The sequence below is a fragment of the Schistocerca americana genome, chromosome 7 (assembly GCF_021461395.2).
Source record: "Schistocerca americana isolate TAMUIC-IGC-003095 chromosome 7, iqSchAmer2.1, whole genome shotgun sequence".
NCBI classification, from domain to species: Eukaryota; Metazoa; Arthropoda; class Insecta; order Orthoptera; family Acrididae; genus Schistocerca; species Schistocerca americana.
Window position 1 is genome coordinate 313,989,353 of NC_060125.1, and position 22,519 is coordinate 314,011,871.

The 22,519-nt window shown below is 41.5% G+C and overlaps 1 protein-coding gene across 1 annotated transcript in view; it reads left to right on the forward strand.

Annotated features, from left to right (window-relative positions):
* LOC124621819 (malate synthase-like) overlaps positions 1 to 22,519 on the forward strand; it is a 138,218-nt gene that overhangs the window by 108,996 nt on the left and 6,703 nt on the right. Inside the window, exon 9 of the mRNA XM_047147257.1 lies at positions 17,602 to 17,859. Within this exon, the coding sequence (XP_047003213.1) occupies positions 17,602 to 17,859 (258 nt within the window). The remainder of the gene's footprint in view (positions 1 to 17,601; positions 17,860 to 22,519) is intronic.

Below are 22,519 nucleotides of genomic sequence, written 5' to 3' on the forward strand. Positions count from 1 at the left end.
CCCTTTGCTGTTCCTTATCTATATAAACGATTTCAGAGATAATCTGAGCAGTCATCTTCGGTTGTTTGCAGATGACTCTGTCGTTTATCGACTAATAAAGTCGTCAGAAGATCAAAACAAACTGCAAAACGATTTAGAAAAGATATGTGAATGGTGCGAAAAGTGACAGTTGACCCTAAATAACGAAAAGCGTGAGGTCCTCCACATGAGTGCTAAAAGGAACTCGTTAAACTTCGGTTACACGATAAATCAGTCTAATCTAAAAGCCGTAAATTCAACTAAATAACTAGGTATTATAATTACGAGCAACTTAAATTGGAAGGAACACAAAGAAAATGTTGTGGGGAAGGCTAACCAAAGACTGCGTTTTATCAGCAGGACACTTAGAAAATGTAACAGACCTACTCAGAGACTGACTGCACTACGCTTGTCCGTCCTCTTTTAGAAAACTACTGCTGCTGGGATCCTTACCAAATAGGACTGACGGAGTGCATCGAGAAAGTTCAAAGAAAGGCAGCACGTTTTGTATTATCGCGAAATATGGGAGAGAGTGTCACAAAAATAATACAGGATTTGGGCTGGACATCATTAAGAGAAAGGCGTTTTTCGTTGCGACGGAATCTTCTGACGAAATTTCAATCAACAACTTTCTCTTCCGAAAGCGAAAATATTTTGTTGACACCGACCTACATAGGGAGGAACGATCACCACGATAAAATAAAGGAAATCCGAGCTCATATGGAAAGATATAAGTGTTCATTCTTGGATTGGAATAATAGAGAATTGTGAAGGTGGTTCGATGAACCCTCTACCAGGCACTTAAATGTGATTTGCAGAGTATCCATGTAGATGTAGAAGTAGACTGCTTTTCAGGTCAACCTTGGAGATCGTGAGTACCTAGTTCAAGTAATATTGATGCTAGGTAACTGACTGAGCTAATAAAACCGAGTTGACATACAAATACATCGAATTATGACCAGTCCGGCGATGAAAGCCAGAACAGCGTTCAGCTCGACACACACTGGTGGGAAAAGAGGCCCTCATGCGTCACGCTATAAGCAGTCTCCGTAGAAACTGTGATGGACAAATCGGATTTAGCTCATTTTCTTTCTCCTTCTCCATCCAACACCCACCTCTCCCCCCGCCACTGCGTAAATAGCTGTCCCCTTTCCATGTCATTCTCATCATACTTACGCACTTGGACTGTCGAATACCGCGTGGTATTTAATAACTGTGACTTGCAAAGAATTCTGTTATTATTTGTAGCCTCTGTTGTTTTATTCATACACTCTAGTGTACCTGCGTCGGTTATTTTATGGGTGCACACATTTTTGTTCTTGTCGTCTTTTCGATATTAAAATGCTGTGTGTGGAATCTAATCTTAGTACATGAGTGATTCATTAATTAGTTTGTAGTTACCTTCTGCCTCTCCCCATGCTCAACTGTATGAAAGAGCATGAAAGAACTAATTAAAGAACCCTGACAGAACGAACGAATCTAATTCATTCTGTTAGGGACACATATACATTACAACATGAAATCACATTCTTCAATGCACAGAAACTCATTGGAACTGTTATCAACAACATACATAGCCATGATGAAATCTTAACTTTCCCCTCAGCTATTTTTAACGTTATACAGCACTTCTCTTGGAAGCGACAATTGTAAAGTGATCTCAAATATTAACAAAACCAATCTATAACACCACTGCGTTCTAATTAACACCAATTTTTCTTCTTCCTTTTCTATTAGACTGTTTCCTCACACACGTTACAAACTGTTGTTTTGTATTGAAGACTCTGTACCACGTATACGAAAATTGTTAGTCGGGAACTGTTATAATTTTGTAATTATATGGCAGCACCTGATTACATTTGAAATAAATCATTAAATTAATAAATCAACAAATCAGTCTAGGCACGAAACACGAAGGAATCAAAATCAACTGTCTGACCTCCGTGGTTGACACTGCAGTTTTTGCCAAAGATATAGAATTAGCTATCACCCAAAGAAACCTCCTTGTAAGTACATCAGAGAAAGCCAGAGTACAAATCTCGACAACCAAAACTGAATAAATGACAAATATCGTAAGTGGCCGCAAATTGCTGAAAACAGGTTTTGGAAATACTGAAATACCTCAGAGAAATAATTCAAATCAGTGGACTGACGAAAGTAGCAAACAACGTCACATCCCAGAAGATCAAAACGGCATAGCAAAAAATGGTTCAAATGGCTCTGAGCACTATGGGACTCAACTGCTGTGGTCATAAGTCCCTTAGAACTTAGAACTACTTAAACCTAACTAACCTAAGGACATCACACACATCCATGCCCGAGGCAGGATTCGAACCTGCGACCGTAGCGGTCGTGCGCTTCCAGACTGTAGCGCCTTTAACCGCTCGGCCACTCCGGCCGGCAAAACGGCATAGCAATTCTCCAAGGACACCTACAATAAAAGAATCAGTTTCCATTTACGTGAACATGAGAGACAGTGCAACAGTTATTAATCTACAATCTCTCTACGCAGCAGAGTGGAATCCAACGTTTAAAGTAACAGCACAGAAAAAAAATGGACAAATAAGATAGGAGAATCCTTCGAAAAATTCTTGGCTCTACTATAGATGAAACCGAAATAGGCAACTACAAATTAAAGAGCAACAAAAAACTCTACGCTCTGGAGAATGTGGATCAGTTTTTTTGCACATGTGAAACGAATGAATGACAATAGATTAACTAGAATATTCTTCCAGTATTTCAGTAACAAAAAGGAGCAAAAATAACTGTCTCCAATAGATTGAAAAAGACAAGAGATGAACAAAATTGGAGAAGAAATTCAGAACAGAGAAAAATTCAGAACCAGAATAAAGCTTGAAAGAGAGGAAACGCTTAGTAATTTCCACCCAGGAACGAAAGCAACAGCTGAGTGAGAGAATAAAGTACTGTGGAGACCAGAAGAAAAACTTCGTTCGAAAGAACAATTCCTCCGCGTAATTGAAGGTGTTGGAAGAAGGATGTGCTCACCCAGAAGAGCGTGTTTTACGTTACTGCGTGTTAGATGTTTGGTTCAATTGAAAGACAAGAACATAAACACATTATAAGACAAAAAAACACAACAAGAGGAAATTATCCAAATTGGACGGTAATTGGTAGATGTGTTATACATGTACAGACAAACAAATATTATAGTTTCAGAAAAACTGGAAGATTTATTCAAGAGAAAGAGCTTCGCAGGTTAAGTCAATATAGCACTAGTCCATCTCTGGCTCTTATGTGGGCAGTTATTTAGCTTGGAAGTGATTGATCGAGTTTCTGTTGCTTGTCTTCGAGCATGCCGTACCCTACTTTGGCCAGCAAGATCAACGCAGCTGTACCCAATTGAGAACGTTTGGATTATTAAGGGCAGGACCCTCAAGCCAACTCTTATTTTAGAGTGTACAATAAGACCGAGTAATTTATATAACAGCCAACTGCCTTGCGGCAGCGGTAACACCGGTTCCCGTTAGATCACCGACGTGAAGCGCTGTCAGGCCATCCACTTGGATGGATGACCATCCGAAGAATGCTGAAGATTAGATGGGTAGATCACGTATCTAAAGAGGAGGTACTGAACTGGGGAGAAGAGGAGTTTGTGGCACAATTTGACTAGAAGAAGGGAGCGGTTGGTAGGACATGTTCTGAGGTATCAAAGGATCACCAATTTAGTACTGGAGGGTAGCGTGGAGGGTAAAAATCGTAGAGGGAGACAAACAGATGAATACGCTAAGCAGATTCAGAAGGATGTAGGTTGCAGTAGTATGGAGATGAGTTTTGCACAGGATAGAGCGGCGTGGAGAGCTGCATCAAAGCAGCCTCTGGACTGAGGACTACAACAACAACATATTCATTCTTGCTTTTAGTAGTAAAGAAATTTTGTGGCTTGCGACAAAACATTCGCTATTTCTATACACAGGTTTACACCTATACAGGTTAAGAAGTTGTCCAGACGTCCCAAGTCTCCAAAACATTGGAGTATAATAATGTTCGAAAAGTTACCTCTTCACACTTCCTCCAAAAAGTACGTGATCTATCTGGATGTAATAAAACAGTTCCGCACGTGTTGACTGTCGAGGATAAGATTTCATACATCATTTCTGGAATTATTTTTCTCTCCAACTTCTGAAGATTTCACTGCAAAGCTCATCGTGCTGATGTACTCAGAACGGCTAATAAACAGACACAATTCGTGTAAACCAACAAGCGCTCGTAATAATGATATTTGATCCGGATAATAAAATTAAATCTGGCCTTATCTGTGAATAGGACAACGAAAATAGGATTCCGAAGATCGATTTACGTCTTCTGCAGTTACCTGGCACATAAACATGGTATTTTCAAGGTTTTACGATTTTTTTCGTACTCACATTGTAAACACATTCGTTTGTGCTCTTCATCAGACGTCTAAATTTTAGCCGCTAAAGTAGGGCTGTTTATCTGGAGAATATAAGCTGTAGCAGAAAAATTTCTGGCAAAGTTCTAGTGCGTACAAAACATCGGAACTACCTTTACGTTCAGTTCTTCAGATCTGTGTACATACTAGAATAAAATGGGATCTATAACTTTTGTAGCAGTAATTTTACAGAGTGAATTGTTGGGTCGCGTATTGAAATTATAAAATTCCAGTTTCATATTCAAAGCTTTTATATGTCCTCTCACACATATTTCCTGTTGTGTAGTCACGCGCGCTGTTCGCTTTTTGTCCTTAATCAGGATAAAGTTTATAGACATGATGCTAATACTCTCTGACCAGTCATTAATGATTATATCCGGCAGAATTACTAATTTATGTAGATGTTGATTCCTGCGTTTCACCCCCTGTTGCAAATAAACTGAAAAGCCAAAACATTATCTGTAGAACTCTAACTGCCATGACGACTTGTAGTAACCAAATATCAGGATAATTGAACAAATAATAAAAACAGGACATTCCTTTAAATAAATCCAAATTTTTGTATACATACTACGGCAATATTAATTTTATAACTACATAACAATGTTGTTTAGATTTTGAAAGTACTGTGCTTACATACTGTGTTACTTCTTGAACTTAACAGTCAGAGTCAGTTGTTTTTGCTGTCTTTAATGGTTTTCGTGCAGCCAAGTCTCACATCCACTTGACGGTGAGCAGCTGCATAAGGTCACAGGCCACCGCTCCATCCGTGCTGGCACAGTGTCGAGACACGCAAACGCCTCACCAACTGACGGTCCCGTATCTGGATCACTGATAATGTCATCCTCCTGGTCATTAGTTTCTTCTCTCTCTCTCTCTCTCTCTGTTTCTCTCTCTCTCTCTCTATGAAGGATTTTTTCATCGTCATTGAGAATTTGGAATTCAGGGTCCATAGAATCTCAAGCAAGCTACTCTCCTGTATTTTTTGCACTGCAATCGAAACGTCCAGGAATTTTCAAAAGGATTCCTACATCCTCAGGTGATGTTTAGCTTTCTGCCATTTATCTTTCTTCCCTTTCATGCTTCTTCTTTTCGTCTTCGTCTTTCTGTACCTCATCATTGGTAGAAATACCGTTCAACTTAGAGTCCGCCACCATGTAGGTGCAGTCTTTTAAATTCGGTGTTTGGTAATGATCCACAATGCCTTCTTGATATCCATCTTCTATCAAAATATTCTTGAATAGTTATCTTCTGAAATGTCGCTTCGTAGTCTCGATAACCGATTGTTCCACTGGATGCAGCAAACTCGCTACATTTGGCGGCAGAAAGAATGTCTTGAAACGTCCATCTTCTCTGTCAGGGAGGCCTTCTGTGGGGCGGGTGGGTGGTGGGTGCACTGTCCAGGATTAACATCACCTTACTCTCTTCCTTCTCTATGACCTATTGGTATTTTTTTTACTTCAGGTACAAAATTGAATCGCACCGTTCGCAAAACAAAGTCGCAGTCATCCAGACCTTTGGTTGATCCTTGTAAAAGACTGGAGGTTTTCCAACAGTTTTCGTTTTCCTATCAACAGAAGGGTATTTTGTATTTTGCAGTAGATTTAACACGTTTCAGCACAGTAGCACGGTCTTTACTTACATTATAGCCAGTACCACTAGTTTCCCTTTTACAAGCTAAAGCTGCTTCAGGTAAAGCTTTCCGAATAAGGCCTGTCTGCTCTGCGTTGTATAAAAATTCAGGATAATAAGATTCTGATTAGATTTTGAATTTTTCAATAAACTTTTCTACTGTTTTTGGGTGTACTGATAGTTTTTCGCACTTCAATTTAACTCAATGCTGTGCCTTGCCTCGACATTCCATAACAGGCCATTGATGGCTTTAAACGAAGATAGACTGAAGATTTTCTTGACTAAAATCTCGCTGCTGCAAAAATCACTTGAATACGGCCTCTTCAAGCTCTTTGTTTCCTGCTGTTTTCATTGCTTTTCTCGGCGAACTCGCAACTTCAGTCTCAAGGACAGACACAAACTTGAAAACTCAGGGCTTGTTTTCTTATGCTTGAAATTGATCATGTCCCCAAGAGAACATCTCGTCTAGTATCTTACCACTCATGCCTTTTTCTCATTATTCAAGGACTTTTATTTTGTCTGCCAACGATAAGAAAAAGCTGTTCCTTTTAGAAGACATATTCACACAACATATTAAAGCACTCCCGCAAAACACAATAAAAAACATGGAGGATGAAACATACAGCGACAAATCAGTGTATATGTTACGGTCACAACACATACTAATATACACTGCGTCGACAAAGCCAGGGAATAACTCTTAATATCATGTCGGACCTACTGAGCGATGTGGTGCGAATGTTATCGCACTGGACTCGCATACGGCAGGACAACTGTTCAAACTCGCGTTCGGCCATCCAGATTGAGGTATCCTGTTATTTCCGTAAATCACTCCAGGCAAATAACAGGATGATTCCTTTAAAAGAGCATGGCTAGTTTCCTTTCCCATTCTTGGCACAACCCGGACTCCATGGCGACATGACGTTAAACTTAATCTTCCTTCGTTCTTCGAGTCCGAAATCCTTTTACCCGGCGTAGTGCAGCAACTCGACGAATCATGGACTCAAAAAGTCGTTGGAAGGCCACTGCAGAAATATTGAGCCATGCTGCCTCTACAGCCGCCTATAATTTCGAAAGTGTTGCCAGTGCAGGATTTTAAGCACGAATTGACTTCTCGAATATGTCCCATAAGCGCCTGGTAGGATTCATAGCGGGCGATCTGGGTGACCAAACCTGCGAATGATTTCCAAGTATCCGAAAGTACCGAGAACCCAGTCCATTCCATGTAAACACAGTCCACGCCAGTATGGACTACCACCAGCTTGCACAAAGCCTTGGTCAGAACTTGGATCCATGGCTTCGTGAGGCCTGAGCGACACTCGAACTCCACCATCAGCTCTTACCAACTGAAGTCGGGACTCATCTGACCAGCCCAGGCTTTTCCAGTCTCCTAGGATCCAATCGATATGGTCAAGAGCCCAAGAGAGGCACTGAAGGCGACGTCGTCTGTTAGCAAAGGCATTCGCGTCGGTCGTCTGCTGCCATATCCCAATAACGTCAAATTTCGCCACACTGTCCTACCGGTTACATTCGTCGTATATCCCATATAGATTTTTGAGGTTATTTCATGCAGTGCTGCTTGTCTGTTAGTATCGACAACTCTACGCAAACGCCGCTGCTCTCGGTCGTTAAGGCAAGACCGTCGGCCACTGCGTTGCCCTTGGTGAGAGGTAATGCCTGAAATTTTATATCTTCGACACACTTTTGACACTATGGATCGCGAAATATATAGTTGGCCGAGGAAATACAGCATGGTAAAGCAAAATAATAAAACAAAAAGATATTCATGTAAACGTTATTAATTTATTTATGTATGTAGCATAAACGATGACCTGTAATTTTAAGAACCTCATCTCAGATTCGAAGAAAAAAGACTAGACATAGTGATGGCACACATATCTAATAAATACAACAGATGTATAGGAAACGAAGCATTTAGCGAGTGTTAGAAGTGTAAAAAAACATCTCAGGCTTCGCTCTTCATAACAGAGGGTTTCTAAATTTACACCTTCATCTACATAGCTACTCTGCAAATCAAACTTAAGTGCCTGGCAGACGATTCATGGTACCTGATTCTCTATCATTCCACTCTTGAACAGCGCGCGGAAAAAACGAACAAAATGGCTCAAATGGTTCTGAGCACTATGGGACTTAACATCGGAGGTCATCAGTCCCCTAGATCTTAGAAGTACTTAAACCTAACTAACCAAAGGACATCACACACATCCATGCCCGAGGCAGGATTCGAACCTGCGACCGTAGCGGTCGCGCGGGTCCAGACTGAAGCGCCTACAACCGCTCGGCCACCACCGGCCGGCAAATAAAGGAACACTCAACACCCATCCATGTGAGCTCTGATTTCCGTTATCTTATTATGATGATCGTTTCTCCCTATGTAGGTCGGAGTCAACAAAATATTTTCGCATTCAGAGGAGGAAGTTGGTGATTGAAACTTCGTGATAGGGTTCTGCCGCATCGAATGACGCCTTTGTTTTAATGATTTTCACCCCCAAATCTTGTATCTTGTCCGTGACACTCTCTCCTCCATTTCTCAAAATTGCAAAACGTGCTGCCCTTTTTCGAACTTCCTGGGTGTACTACGTTCATCCCAGCTGGTAAGGATCTCACACCGCGCAGCAGTATTCCAAAAGTGGACGGACAGGCGTAGTGTAAGCGGTGTCATTAATAGCTCTATTGCATTACCTAAGTATTCTGCCAATGAAACGCAATCTTTGGTTAGCTTTCCCCACAAAATTTTCTATGTGTTCCTTCCAGTTTAAGTTATTCGTAATTGTAATTCCTTGGTGTTTAGTTGAATATACGGCCTTTAGATGTGATTGATTTGTCATGTAACTAAAGTTTAATGGGTTCCTTTTAGTACTCGTGTGTATGACCTCACACTTTTCATAATTTTTGGGAAAATAGCCAATTTTCCCACCATATATATACCTCATCTAAATCGTTTTGCAATTGACCTTCTGATGACTTTGCTAGACGGTAAACGACAGAACCATCTGCAAACAACTTGAGAGAGCTGCTCAGATTGTCTCCCATATCGTTTAGATAGATAAGGAACAGCAGAGGCCCTATAACACTATCTTGGGTAATGCCAGAAGTCACTTCTGTTTTATTCGATGACTTTCCGTCAGTTACTACGAACTGTGACTTCTATGACAGGAAACGACGAATTCAGTCGCGTAACTCAGATGATGATTTGATTAGAAGCCGCTTTTGAGGTACACTGTCAAAAGCCTTCTGGAAATCTAGAAATGCGGGATCAATTTGAAATCCCTTGTGAATAGTACACGATACTTCGTGTGAGTAAAGAACTAGTTGTGTTTAACAAGAACGATGTTTTCTATACCCGTCTTGAATATCTTTCAATAGATCGTTCTCTTCGAGGTAATTCATTATGTTCGAACACAAAACATGTTTCAAACTTCTGCTAGATGTCTACGTTAATGATATGGACCTGTAATTTAGTGGATTATCCTATTATCTTCCTTGAATACTGGTGTGATCTATACACTTTTCAAGTCTTTGAGTGCGGATCTTTCGTCGAGCTAGCGGTTAAGTTTGGAGCTATTGCATCAGCATACTTTGAAAGGAACCTGTTTGGTACACAATCTGGACCAGATATCTACTTCTACGTTTCCCATAGTGGCAGCTGTTCTTGACTCGAAAGAAATATTCACTTCATCGTCTTCGGTGAAGGACTTTCGGAAGGCTGTCTTCAGTACCTCTGCTTTTGCAGCACTGTCATCGATAGTATTTCCATTGCTATCGCCCAGAGAAGGCAGTGACCGTGCCTTGCAGCTAGCATTCTTTACGCACGACCAGAATCTCTTTGGATTTTCTGCCACGTTTCGAGACAAAGTTTCGTTGTGGAAACTATTATTAGCATTTCGCATTGAAGTCCGCCTCTAATATCTACTATTCTGTAAAAAATTACCACCATTTAAATTTGGCAAGCTTTTTTCATTGTTTCTGCAACAATGTTATGGCCTGTTTTGCGTACCAAAGGGGATCAGCTCCGTCTTTTGTTAATTTATTTGGTATAAATCTCTCAATTCCTCTGAATTCAAGCCCCACCTGGTTTACACTTACATTGTTAATTCGGAAGGAGTGAATATAGTCTTTCAGGAAGGCGCCAAGCCAGTTTTTATCTGTTTTCGAACACATATAATTTTCGTTTATTTTTGGTGGATTTGGGAGTTACGGCCTTCAGTCTCGTTACGACAACCTTGTGTTCAGTAATCCCTGTATCCCTTTCGTGCTCGTTATTAACTCAGTATTAGTTGTAGCTAAGAAGTGTGTTTCCACAACCGTTTACTATTCGGGTACGCTGATGAATTAATTACTCGAAATAATTTAATGCGGACTTCATGTATGTTCGCCAAGCATGTCGAGAGTATTTGAAGTCACCGCCAACTAAAGCTGTATGAGTCGGCTACGTGTCTGAAATTAGACTCAAGTTTTCTATGAACCTTTCAGCAATTGTAGTATCTGAGTTAGGAGGTCGGTAACAGGATCCAATTATTTTTTATTCTGATTGCCGAGGATAACCTCTACCAGTATTAACTCACAGGAACTATCTGTTTAAATTTCGCTACGAGATTAAGTACTTCTAACAGCAACAAACACGCCACCGCCAACTGTATGTAGCTCATCCGTCCTGAACACCGTTAGGTCCTTCGGAAAAATTAAGGCACCAGTGTTTTCTACTAGCATTTGAAGCTCTGGTACTTTGGATATAGGATGGTTTTTTAAGACTCATATAATTAAGCATGTATATTTTATTAATTAACGTCCGTTGAATGTCGATATTTCGTTTGTTTCTTTACTTTCCGATAAGCATCGGAAATAAAACCTAAAAATGGGTGTACAGAATGTCGGCGGACTTTTATTCTCTCTATGTGTCACACGAAACCATTATGGACTCCTTAAAAAATGAAAAAGGTGATTCGCCGGCCGCTGTGACCGAGCGGTTCTAGGCGCTTCAGTCCGTAACCACACGGCTGCTACGGTCGCAGTTTCGAATCCTGCCTCGGTCATGGATATGTGTGATATCCTTAGGTTAGCTAGATTTAAGTAGTTCTAAGTCTAGGGGACTGGTAACCTCAGATGTTAGTTAAGTCCCATAGTGCTTAGAGCCATTTGAACCATTTTTTTGAAAAAGGTGATTCATTCCTCGCATCTGTATTGCTATATGTCTCGCATGACTTGTCCCACAAACATCTGCAGTCTTTAAATTTTTCCCGAAACCGGTCCTTAAAGTTTCGTCCGGCTTGCATCCTATCATGTATATTAGAACAGCATTTAATCCCACGAGCAGTGACAGAAGACGAACTTTTGTCGGTCGGTTGGCACGACATTGCTACTCACGGCACAATTTATTGGTTGAAGTGAAGGAGGTGGGGGAGAATCGGCTGTCGGTTGGTCATACTCGCCCGACATCCCGACAAGGTAAGTTCGTCGGTCGGTCTTTCAAACCTCCTACTGACGCCTAATTTGTTGGTCGGTTCGTTGGTGCGTGTGTAGGGCCCCCTAGGCTAACAGAACTGAATGGTTATTATTAGTGGTACATTGTAATTCGGATTAACTGTCTCTCTTACATTTCCATACAAGTTTTAAGATATTGTATTCGAACATTCAACATTCCTGGTTCTTTTTTGGTTATTCATGCCTTCCCCAAGAGATCACCGATTCTTCGTTTGTACTCTCTCATCACCAGCGCATGCGTTAGCCGACTGGCTGGCTGTTTACTTTCGCGGTGTATTTCCCAGTACACGGTCGCATTCCTTGTATGCACGTAGGCTGGCGCTGAGGCGTGTGTTTGTTTTATTTGTATCTCCTTTTGTGCTACCAAGCTATTTTCTTGATGGACACTGTCTAGTGCTTTAGGCCAGTTGCGTTACTTTGCTGGAAGATCCCCTGTTCTTTAAACTAGCTACTTAAAAGGTCTTCATATGGTTTTCTAAGTATCTTTGTGTTACCAGTGGATTTCCTTGGTGTAATCTGTTTAGGCACCAGCCATTTTGGACTTTGCTCTCTACGCCCGGCTGATTTTTGATTCAGTGATAGACCACAGTATTATAACAAATGACGGTATAACAACGAATGCTGGGTTCTATGTTCTGGGCTACTTAGCTCTTATCACGTAGTTACGTGAGTATAATTTTCTCAGTTTTACATATTTTTAAAAATTCTTCAAAATTTTTTCATGTTAGTGGGCATTTTTAGTATATGTCACTCTTTCTGGACTCATTGTTATCCAGATGGCACCTGAAGAAAGCCGGCGAGAGTGGCCGAGCGGCTCTAGGCGCTACAGTCTGGAACCGCGCGACCGCTACGGTCGCAGGTTCGAATCCTGCCTCGGGCATGGATGTGTGTGATGTCCTTAGGTTAGTTAGGTTTAAGTAGTTCTCAGTTCTAGGGGACTGATGACCTCAGATGTTAAGTCCCATAGTGCTCAGAGCCATTTGAACCATCCTAGCCCAAACAGGACTCGAGGACCAACGGCCCTTCCACCCAAACCGCGATTCTGCGCGCAGACTTTTCCGACCTATTTGTTACAGCGCTCCCTCGCGTTAACCATTAAATACAGCTGAACTGGCCTCTTAATCCCGAAGCGAATAACCGTAGTTTGAAACAGACACTCATTGACAAGGCGCGAAGCTGGTCACTGGTTCCTGCCATTTAGTATCTGACCACTTTCCTTACGCCATGCTACATGATTGTGGGTCATTCACCATTCCTTGTAGAGACGTTGGACATTACGTGTTAATACACCGTAAAATCGGTTAAGTTGCTTCAGGATTTGGTCGTGGGCGCGTCCAGCCACGATAGCTTCTTTCTGCCATTCTATCACGTCTCCATGTGCTCCAGCTCACTGCGCTGTTTCCATGCAGCCACCTGACTGGTACACACCAGTTCATTTTCGTTACTTAAGCCAATGGTGGAGCGTCACATGACCGTCCCATACGGGTTCTGTTGTACGTATTTGATTGGCCTATTCATACAGTGTATAAAAGGCGAATGAAAAGACCAGTAATCTGCTGCAGCTGTATTTAAGTCGATTACGCACACAACCGGTTTTGCAACTTCCAGATTGCATCTTCTGTGTATCTACATCTACGTGATTACTCTGCTATTCACAATAAAGTGCCTAGAAGAGAGTTCAATGAACCACCTTCAAGCTGTCTCTCTACCATTCCACTGTCGAACGGCATGCGGGAAAAACGAGCACTTAAATTTTTCTGTGCGAGCCCTGATTTCTTTTATCGTGATGGTCATTTCTCCCTATGTAGGTGGGTGCCAACAGAATGTTTTCGCAGAGATCTTATAAATTAAGACGTTCATAACAGTTGGCGTGGCTAGGCATAGTTTCGAGCCTTCAGTTTATAAAAACAAACATTGACGACTGTCCAGTCTAAAATGCAAAAGATTAGCATTAAGAATCGCTGATCCTTCATCAAAACATAGTGAAGGAGTAACTAAAATGATGGGGTCAGCTCAAGCGCTGCTTAGCATTGACTACAGAAATGTCTGGTCTATGAGGAGTTGCTCGACCATTAAATCCCATTCTTTTTAACTCTATACGCACAGTCATTGTTCTAAATGTACTACCTACTGTTAGCATTTTGGAACTCAAGAGTGCTTCCTTCCGCTGATTTCATGCTATATTTTACAGCTACCCTCAGCAATGCTCGACGCCCCTCTCCGTAAGTACATGGTACGCCTGGTCTTTGTTTAGATGCGTTTCTTCCTTCGCATTTCCGCTTCAGACAAATCATAAACAGTCGACTTTGGCAGCTTTATAAGGGTTCAAACGTCCGAGATGAATTTGTTACTGAAGTGACAGCCAATGACTAATCCGCGTTTGAAGTCACTGACCCATCCTGGTGTACCCGTCTTGCTTTTATTGCTTCTACTGACAGTAAAACACTCCCCGTCACCTTTTGTACTGGTTGGCCGGCCTCGTTATATCTAGTGGTCACTTCCGCATTACATACGATTTTTCGCATACTTTTGAACACTGCAATTGCGCTGAAACTGGAGCCAAGTATACCTGCACCAACGTGCTTGAGTGGTCCCAGTTACGAAAGTAGGTTAGTCATTATCTAGAAATGAGAGAAGAGACATCTCCGCTCGACACTGATAGTGTAATGTGAGGCGTGTGCAACAGAAAAATTTTAAATTGGGGCGTTGCAGGTGTACACATACAAATAAGGCACACATTGCGAATTTTTTTCCATTATGCGTCTGCTATACCTGTCTCTTGCACTGAAGAGATCTCACGGCCGAAAGTCCGTTGACAGCACTTAATATGCTGCTTCGCTGTTAGCAATTAGTATTCAAATACTGTTTTAGGGATGCCAAGACATTATCACGAATTTTCTTTAAGGAATGTGTAAGAATCATTCACGACCACTTCGAACAGTAAGCACGCAAGACTGAAATAAAACAATTAAAATCAGTACTATTTACAAAACGCTCTAGCACGATGCACGCCTTTATGCACGATCATCACTCTAGCCACACCTTCGTGTCGGGTCGTCAGTCCCCATTCTCGAATGCTAGTCAACCGGGGGCCATAAAGGGCAATGCGTCGTTAAAAGGGCGTGCCGTATACAGCTAGTATGAAACGAGAAAGATATTTCTGAGTCGTTTCACATGTTCGTTGCTCAGTTGAGTTCACCCCATATGGCACATTATTACAGTTTCCATATACTGGATTAGTTCGCTGAAAGACTGTCCCTCCCAATAAACCATGTTACTGATCTGGAAAGTCTCAAAAGACCATTTACCCAAAACTGCTACAAAGAGAAGCATAGCCTACACTTTCACTCAGATGGCTCCGAGCACTATGGGACTTAACTTCTGAGGTCATCAGTCCTCTAGAACTTGACAACTACTTAAACCTAACTAACCTAAGGACTTCACACACATCCATGCCCGAGGCAGGATTCGAACCTGCGACCGTAGCGGTCGCGCGGTTCCAGACTGTAGCGCCTATAACCGCTCGGCCACCTCGGCCGGCTCACTCAGATGATCTGGTCACTTGTTTAGCTGGTGTAATACCCCCATTTGAAGTAATTTACGTAATAGTCGTCTAATGAAGAACCCAGTCTAATTTGCCTAATAACAGCTACTAAAACATTTCTGTGATATTTCTTGCGAATCAATCGTAATCATTCCTTTTCTATAAACCAAAAAATAATTCCCCCAAATATGTTTACAGTAATGAAGTAAATTGGAAGATTAATAATTATTATTAATCTTTCCTTCATTTGTAATCAGCAGCTCTTTGCAATGCGCTCTGTATTGTATATTCAGTCAGCTAGAATGCCAACTCGAAATTAGGTACGTTAATAGAAAAGTTCGTCTCCAAATACAGATTCTGTCACGACTGTTCATGGGTCACCAATAATTACCAAAATCGAAGATATTCCGGCGCTTAAGACAAAACTCAGTTTTTGGTAATATTTTCGAAGAACAGCGATGTTGTAAGCTATATAAAATAAGTGAAAAACAGTCTAGATCGCAATGGTTATTTAAAAAGACCGGTTTCGGCCTAGTCTTACGGCATCTACATAGTAGCAGTCTGCTGACTGTTTCGCACATCAACTCATAAGTAACGACTCAGATTTTAATAAGTATAAATTACTTCGTCACCGACTTCTTTATGTGCCTAGCACTATTTCTACCCTTTACAGTGCTATTCTGTAGATGGCCTAACACTAGACCGAAACAGTTGATTCTAAATAAAATAACCATTGCTATCTAGACTGTTTTTCTTTAATTTTATAAAACCCAGAAAACCGAAAAGACGTTAATTTCTCATCCAGTATGAAGTCGGCGCTTTGTCACTGTCACACCAATTTTGAACACACAGGTTATCGAGCAATGAAAGAATAAATCCCTGACGGGGTAATGCACAAGATTGCTGCTGCACTGATTACATACTGAGATGAAAAGTCGTGCGATTACTCCCAATATCGTGTCTGAGCTTTTTGCCCGGCATAAAGGAACAACTTGACGTGGCATGGACTGAAGTAGTTGGAAGTCCCCTCTAGAAATAGTGAGCTATGCCGCCTCTATGGGCGTCCCTAATTGCTAAAGTGTAGCCAGTGCAGGAATTTGTGCACCTACTGACTTCAGATTATCTCATAAATCTTAGATGGAATTCATGACGGCGATATGGGTGGCCAAATCATTCGTCCGAATTGTCCAGAATGTTCTTCAAACCAGTCCCGAACAATTGAGGCCCGGTGACATGCCGCATTGTCGTCCATAAAAATTCCATCATTATTTGGAAAGATGAAGCCCACCAATGGTTGCAAATGGTCTCAGTGTAGCCCAACATAATTTCCAATCAGTGATCGGTTGAGCTGGGCTAGGGGGCACAGTCCATTCCATGTGAACACTGCCCACAATATTAGACCCACCACCTGCTTTTACAGTGCTTTTTTGACAACTTGGGTCCGTGGCTTCGTGAGGTCTGCGACACAATCGAATCATACCACCAGATCTTTTAACTGGAATCTGGACTTATCTGGCCAAGCCACGATTTTCCAGTCTTCTAGGATCCAACTGATATGGTCACGAGACAAAGAGAGGAGCCGTAGGCGATGTCGTCTTCTTAGCAAAGGCACTCGCATTGGTCGTCTACTGCCATAGCCCATTAACGCGTAATTTCGCTGCACTGTCCAACGGATACCTTCGTCGTACACCCCACATTGATTTCTGCGGTAATTTCACGCAGTGTTGAAACTTCCTGGCAGATTAAAACTGTGTGCCGGACCGAGACTCGAACTCAGGTCCCGAGTTAGTCTCGGTCCGGCACAGAGTTTTAATCTGCCAGGAAGTTTCATATCAGCGCACACTCCGCTGCAGAGTGAAAATCTCATTCTGGAATCATGCAGTGTTGTTCCTCTTAGCAATGACAACTCTACGCAAAACCGCTGCTCTCGGCCGTTGAGTGAAGGCCGTCGACCACAAAGTTGTCCGTAGTGATATGTAATGCCTGAAATTTGGTTTTCCTAGCACACTCTTGACACTGTGGATCTCGGAATATTTCATCCCCTAACTATTTCCGAAATGGAACGTCACATGCGTCTAGCTCCAACTACCATTCCTCGTTCAAGGTCTATTAATTCTCGTCATGCGGCCACGTTCACGTTGGAAACCTTTTCACATAAATAAACTTACAAATGGCAGCTCCACCAATGCACTGCCCTTTACGCGGTATTACCGCCATCTGTATATGTGCATACTGCTATTTGATAACTTATGTCATCTGAGTATATTCTCTGACGTATGAAATTTCTGTAACTTGTTTCATGATGTACTACAGAGGCTCGAAAGAAATATTGAGGTTTACTTTATCCAACTGGCTTATCACTCAACATACTTCTGTTACAAGAAACATTCATAGCGGATTGTAGAACACTTGAAAATATGGTAGTCTAGATGCAAATCAGAAGTCACAACAGTGTCGTGGTAGCGACGTTGTCACTCTAGGATTATGTTGGCAGCTGTGGGAGTGCGCCGCTGCCGACGTCAACCAATTGTCGGTGATTCACCCAGCGCTGGTGGTATCTCGCGAGGACCTGCTGCAGATGCCAGCCGGAGGGGTGACAGAAGAGGGCCTGCGCCACAACATCGCCGTCGCCGTGCTCTTCGTCTTTCACTGGTTCAAAGGCCGAGGTCACTTCTTCTACAGGGGCTGCGTCGAGGACTCTGCCACCGCAGAAATCTCTAGGTCGCAAGTCTGGCAGTGGATACGACATCAGGTAAGTCTCCTCACTGTACCTTTTTACTGTAGAAACAAAAAACTGTTCTTGCTAACATTTTATTTGTTAGAAGTTCCACTTCTAGTTAGTGTTGTGGTATTCGATTCGAAAACTTGTCTTATACAGACTTGCTGGTCTGTCTTGTGCAAGTATCTTCATCTCCGCGTAACTACTGTAACACGCATTTGCTTGAACCTGCTTAGAGTAAGATTCTTGATCTCCATTTAATGTTGTGACTGTTGTTAATCCCCAACACTTCCCTACAGTACCAAATTATTTCTCGGTGCCTCGGGATGTTGCCTATCCACCCACATCCACTTTTATTAGAGTTGTACATTAGATTTATTTTCTCAAGTCGATTCCGTAATTCGTCATCAGTTATGCGACCCATCAATCTCCTGTTCAGTACTCTTCTGTTGAAACACGTTTAAATATCTATTATCTTGTCTATATTAGTGTCCATACTTCACTTTCATGTAAGTCTGTCACGTAAGTCAATACAAATAGTTTCAGAAAATACATCGAAACAAATTTATAATAGGTAGTAACATAGCCCGCCCATCCAAAAATTTCAGAGGCTGATTTTACTACTGGTGTACAAACAGCGTCACCACGATAACTGCGATGGAGCTTGAACTAATAACAGATGTGCATTCTGCAAGTAAGTGTTCAATAGTGGACTGAGTAGTGGACGTGCAACGTAGTGTCAGTATTGCCACGAATCACAATGGAGCAACATTTCCAAATGACATGTTAAAGGCATTCACCAGAAAGTTCTGAAGAATAGGAAATCGTGTGCAAAGTGTCTCAAACCTTGGAACCAGAACATAAACGATGCTTTGACACTGTTATCAATAAAAACCTACCACAAAACGACAAATTGCAGAAATTCACTTGAAGGGTCGACCGTTTGACGGCAAACAGACATTCAGGCCAATGTTACGCGCGAGTTGAACAGTATCACCATGACAGTTTTCATAGTTGTACGAATGTTCTGTGCGTTGTAATAAAGTGCAAGGAGACTAGATAGAACACCTGAATCATTAAAACCATTATAACTTTTCCATATATTTTTTATTAATTCAGGCTCGAAACTTTTCGGACTGGAGGGGTAATCCTTCCAGAAAATCTTTTCATGCAGCTGCGTTTAGTTTTCACATCCTTTTTCACTTCGGCAGTCATCTGTTGTTTTGTTGCCCTGTTAGCAAAACTCGTCTACTACTTTTTCATTTATTAATCTAAGAGGATGTATCTAATATGAACTGGAATTCAAATCTGGTGGCTGTGATACTGGACTGTAACGGGTGTGAGCTCGACAGGATGTTAGTGGGGATGTCTGAAATAGTACTGTTCTGCTGCAGTTAGACGCCACCGCCATCATGTCATGCCAACAAGACGTAAACAAGTCTGTTGCGAAGTTTCTCGCGGAAGAAGGCGCCAAATTTGCGGAAATAGAGGAGGTTGCATGCAAAGTTTAGGGAAAAGCCTTTTCGAAGACCGAAATGTATGAATGGTAGGAACATTTGTGGCAGGGCGCCTAGCTGTGGAAAACGTACCCCCAAAAGACGACCACAGACACACATCACACCAGACGATGTTTGTGCCTTACAGGACCTTACTACAGAAAATCGGCGCATAAACCTTTCCGAAATCGTTTTTTGCAGTAGGAATAGGCTATGGCAGTGCTCAGGCCATCGATGATGGTGATGCATGGCCACTCTCTGCTGCTTTAACGAGGAAAAATGGCTCTGATCACTATGGGACTTAACTTCTGAGGTCATCAGTCCCCTAGAACTTAGAACTACTTAAACCTAACCAACCTAAGGACATCACACACATCCATGCCCGAGGCAAGATTCGAACCTGCGACCGTAGCGGTCTCGCGGTTCCAGACTGAAGCGTCTAGAACGCACGGCCACACCGGCCGGCCTTTATCGAAGAAACTACTGGAGGAAATTCACTGAGCAACTCCAAAATATCCTGCCTAGAATCCAGATTGGTGACCCTGTATTTCATGGTTGGAGCGCTGAAAGCAGAGCTTGGAGGCTACGTTTGATGACGATACAGCGATAGAGTAGTTCACGTGCAAGTGGCCGCGTACACGTCCCCTTTCAAAAAGTTGCCTGCTCGCTGGAAAAAAATGTGCAACAAAATCAGGAGAGTGTAGAAAGATTAGGTGAGTGTATTTTTGGTTTGGTTCATTTAGTAAAGTTTACAAAAACAATTCAGGTTCATATTTGATCTGATACTTTCAGCATCACCTGAGGTAATTGAAATATATACTATTATTCACGTTTTACTTGAAGTTCACTACCCATTCCACTCAAGTGATTTTCCAAGTTCTTTCCAGTTTGTCAGAATTATACTGTCAGGCAAACCATATAGTTTTTATTTCATCTTCCTGAACTTCAGTCTCTCTTCCAAATTCCTCCTTAGTTTACTTTACTGTTTGTTCTCTGTACAGAGTGGATAACATAGACTACTATTCTGCCACACGCCTATCTCAAGGATTCTAAGTTCGCATTCACAAAAAAGTTCTGCATCAAGCATGCACAGCAGAAGTAAATGAACACCCATACATAGAATAGTTACTGTACAAAAGTGCTTGCATACTAGGTACCGATGTGGTCGCAGGGCGCTTGTCTATTACTTATGTAATATGGCCAAAACAAACTGAAACCACTTCTAAGCATTTATTAAAATAGTGCGCACTTATATTCTCAGCTTTGAGTGATCGAGGTGGGTGGCCCTGTAGTTGAAGCCTTATAAACCAGTATGGGCGTACGTAGAAATATTTCCAATATGGGGCAAAATTTTGCTATCTTCTATGTAACAGAATCGGCGAGTTTACAAAAGTACCCATTAACTAAATTTCTGAAGAATTACAAAGGATTATTGTGCCTCAGATGTTTTTATTTATCCATTTATTGTTTAACGTACAATATTTATATAAATAGTAAGCAGATTCAATTTCTTATGTAAAGTACATCTTTTCATATTATTATGAATGTCAATGGCACTTTTTGATTTTGTGATCCAAGATTCCATCCTGATACAATTAAATCAAGCATATTCAATGAGTTATGAAAAGTTATACAAAAAATTAGTGTGTAGCAGCATAACATGCTGTGAAACTGAAATTCAAAATCTAACAGTCAGAAAGATTGAAAAAAATTCTGGATATCAACATAATTAACCAGCATCAATATTCCTCGAAATGGAAGAACAGGCTTTAAACTTTGAAAAAGAAAATTCTTATTAGATTTGGTGTCAGATACACTACTTCTTCACGAAACTCATCTGATTCTAGGTACATAGTGTAATCTAGGGCCTGTAAACGACTAGATAAATGTGATGGATCTTCCAAAATGATCCTTACATTAGCAGTAAAACAGACATTTAGCAGCCTTGGACTGAATGAAATCAATCCTCGTCTCTTCAGTTTCAAGTTGTCCTGCAGCCATACCAAATCGACAGCTTAGTTCATGGCTCTAGGACTGTGTTTGGTGCTATATTACACCACGAAGTTGCGAAGGCTACAATTCCTTTAGAGGAAACTTTTTTGGCGTTGAAATCTTACTTTTTCTTCCTCTCTTCTAGCGCACAAAATGTGATTTTCTGTTTTGACTGAAGCACTTGAACTAACCGATTTACAAACGGTTCTGTTCTTCAGTGTCTAGTGCAATAGTTCTGCCGTTTAAAACTGAAAGTAGAATTGACAAGCCATCGCAGGTCTTCTTAGTCCATTGATAAACTACAAACGAAGAGAGAGTGCTGAAAAATGCCTCCAAATATTTCATGTGAAAGCACTTCAAGCTTTTTAAATATAACAAATATTATTAACGTTATACATGTTCAATTCTTCATGTATACATATTTGCAGCGCTCTGCCGCTAGTGGGATCCGAATTGTAGCATGTGACATGGCCATGTTAACGTAACTACGCTCATAAAAAACAGTGTGCTGTATTAGAATTCAGAATTCGAAGAGTTCGTCCACAGATGGAGTACCCTCCCCTGAGAATGAGAATGACAATGCTAGAACACACACGTGCGCTGCGACATCGGCAACAATTCTAAACCATTGGTTCACGTTCACAATCATCTTCCACAGAGTCCAGGCAGGGTATCGTCCAATCTTTTTCTGCTTCCAAGGCTTAAAGAACGCCTGCAACATTTTACATTGACAATGTCAACAAACTGATCTCTTTGGCAGAAATGTTTGTCGTCAGGGTCACTGCTACACAGTAATTATGTAGACGAGAGCAAAATTGTAAAATTTTAAAGTTTGTTTGGTTTGAAAAGCTGAAGGAGTTTTCACATAAAATCTGAGGCATCGTACAGTTGAGATCCTGTTCTGCAGCAAGAGCTCGAGGCGTTCTTGATCAGGTAGGGGATGTGTATACCGCATCCATGTTTGTGTAGTGCTGGGAATCCGTACGTCAGGGTTTTGCAACGGTCCGTCCCTGCAGCTCGGATAGGGCTGTACGAGGAATAGGCAGAAAAGATTGAGGGAGAATGTTCCAGTACTGTTCTGTAAAGATGTGCCACCCCACCAAGGAATCATAATTTCTCGTTAAAGGCGTCAAAACCAAGAAAATAAAGTCATTACTGAAATATATGCATTTAGGTCCCTGTAACGGATCAAACTAATTGTCAGA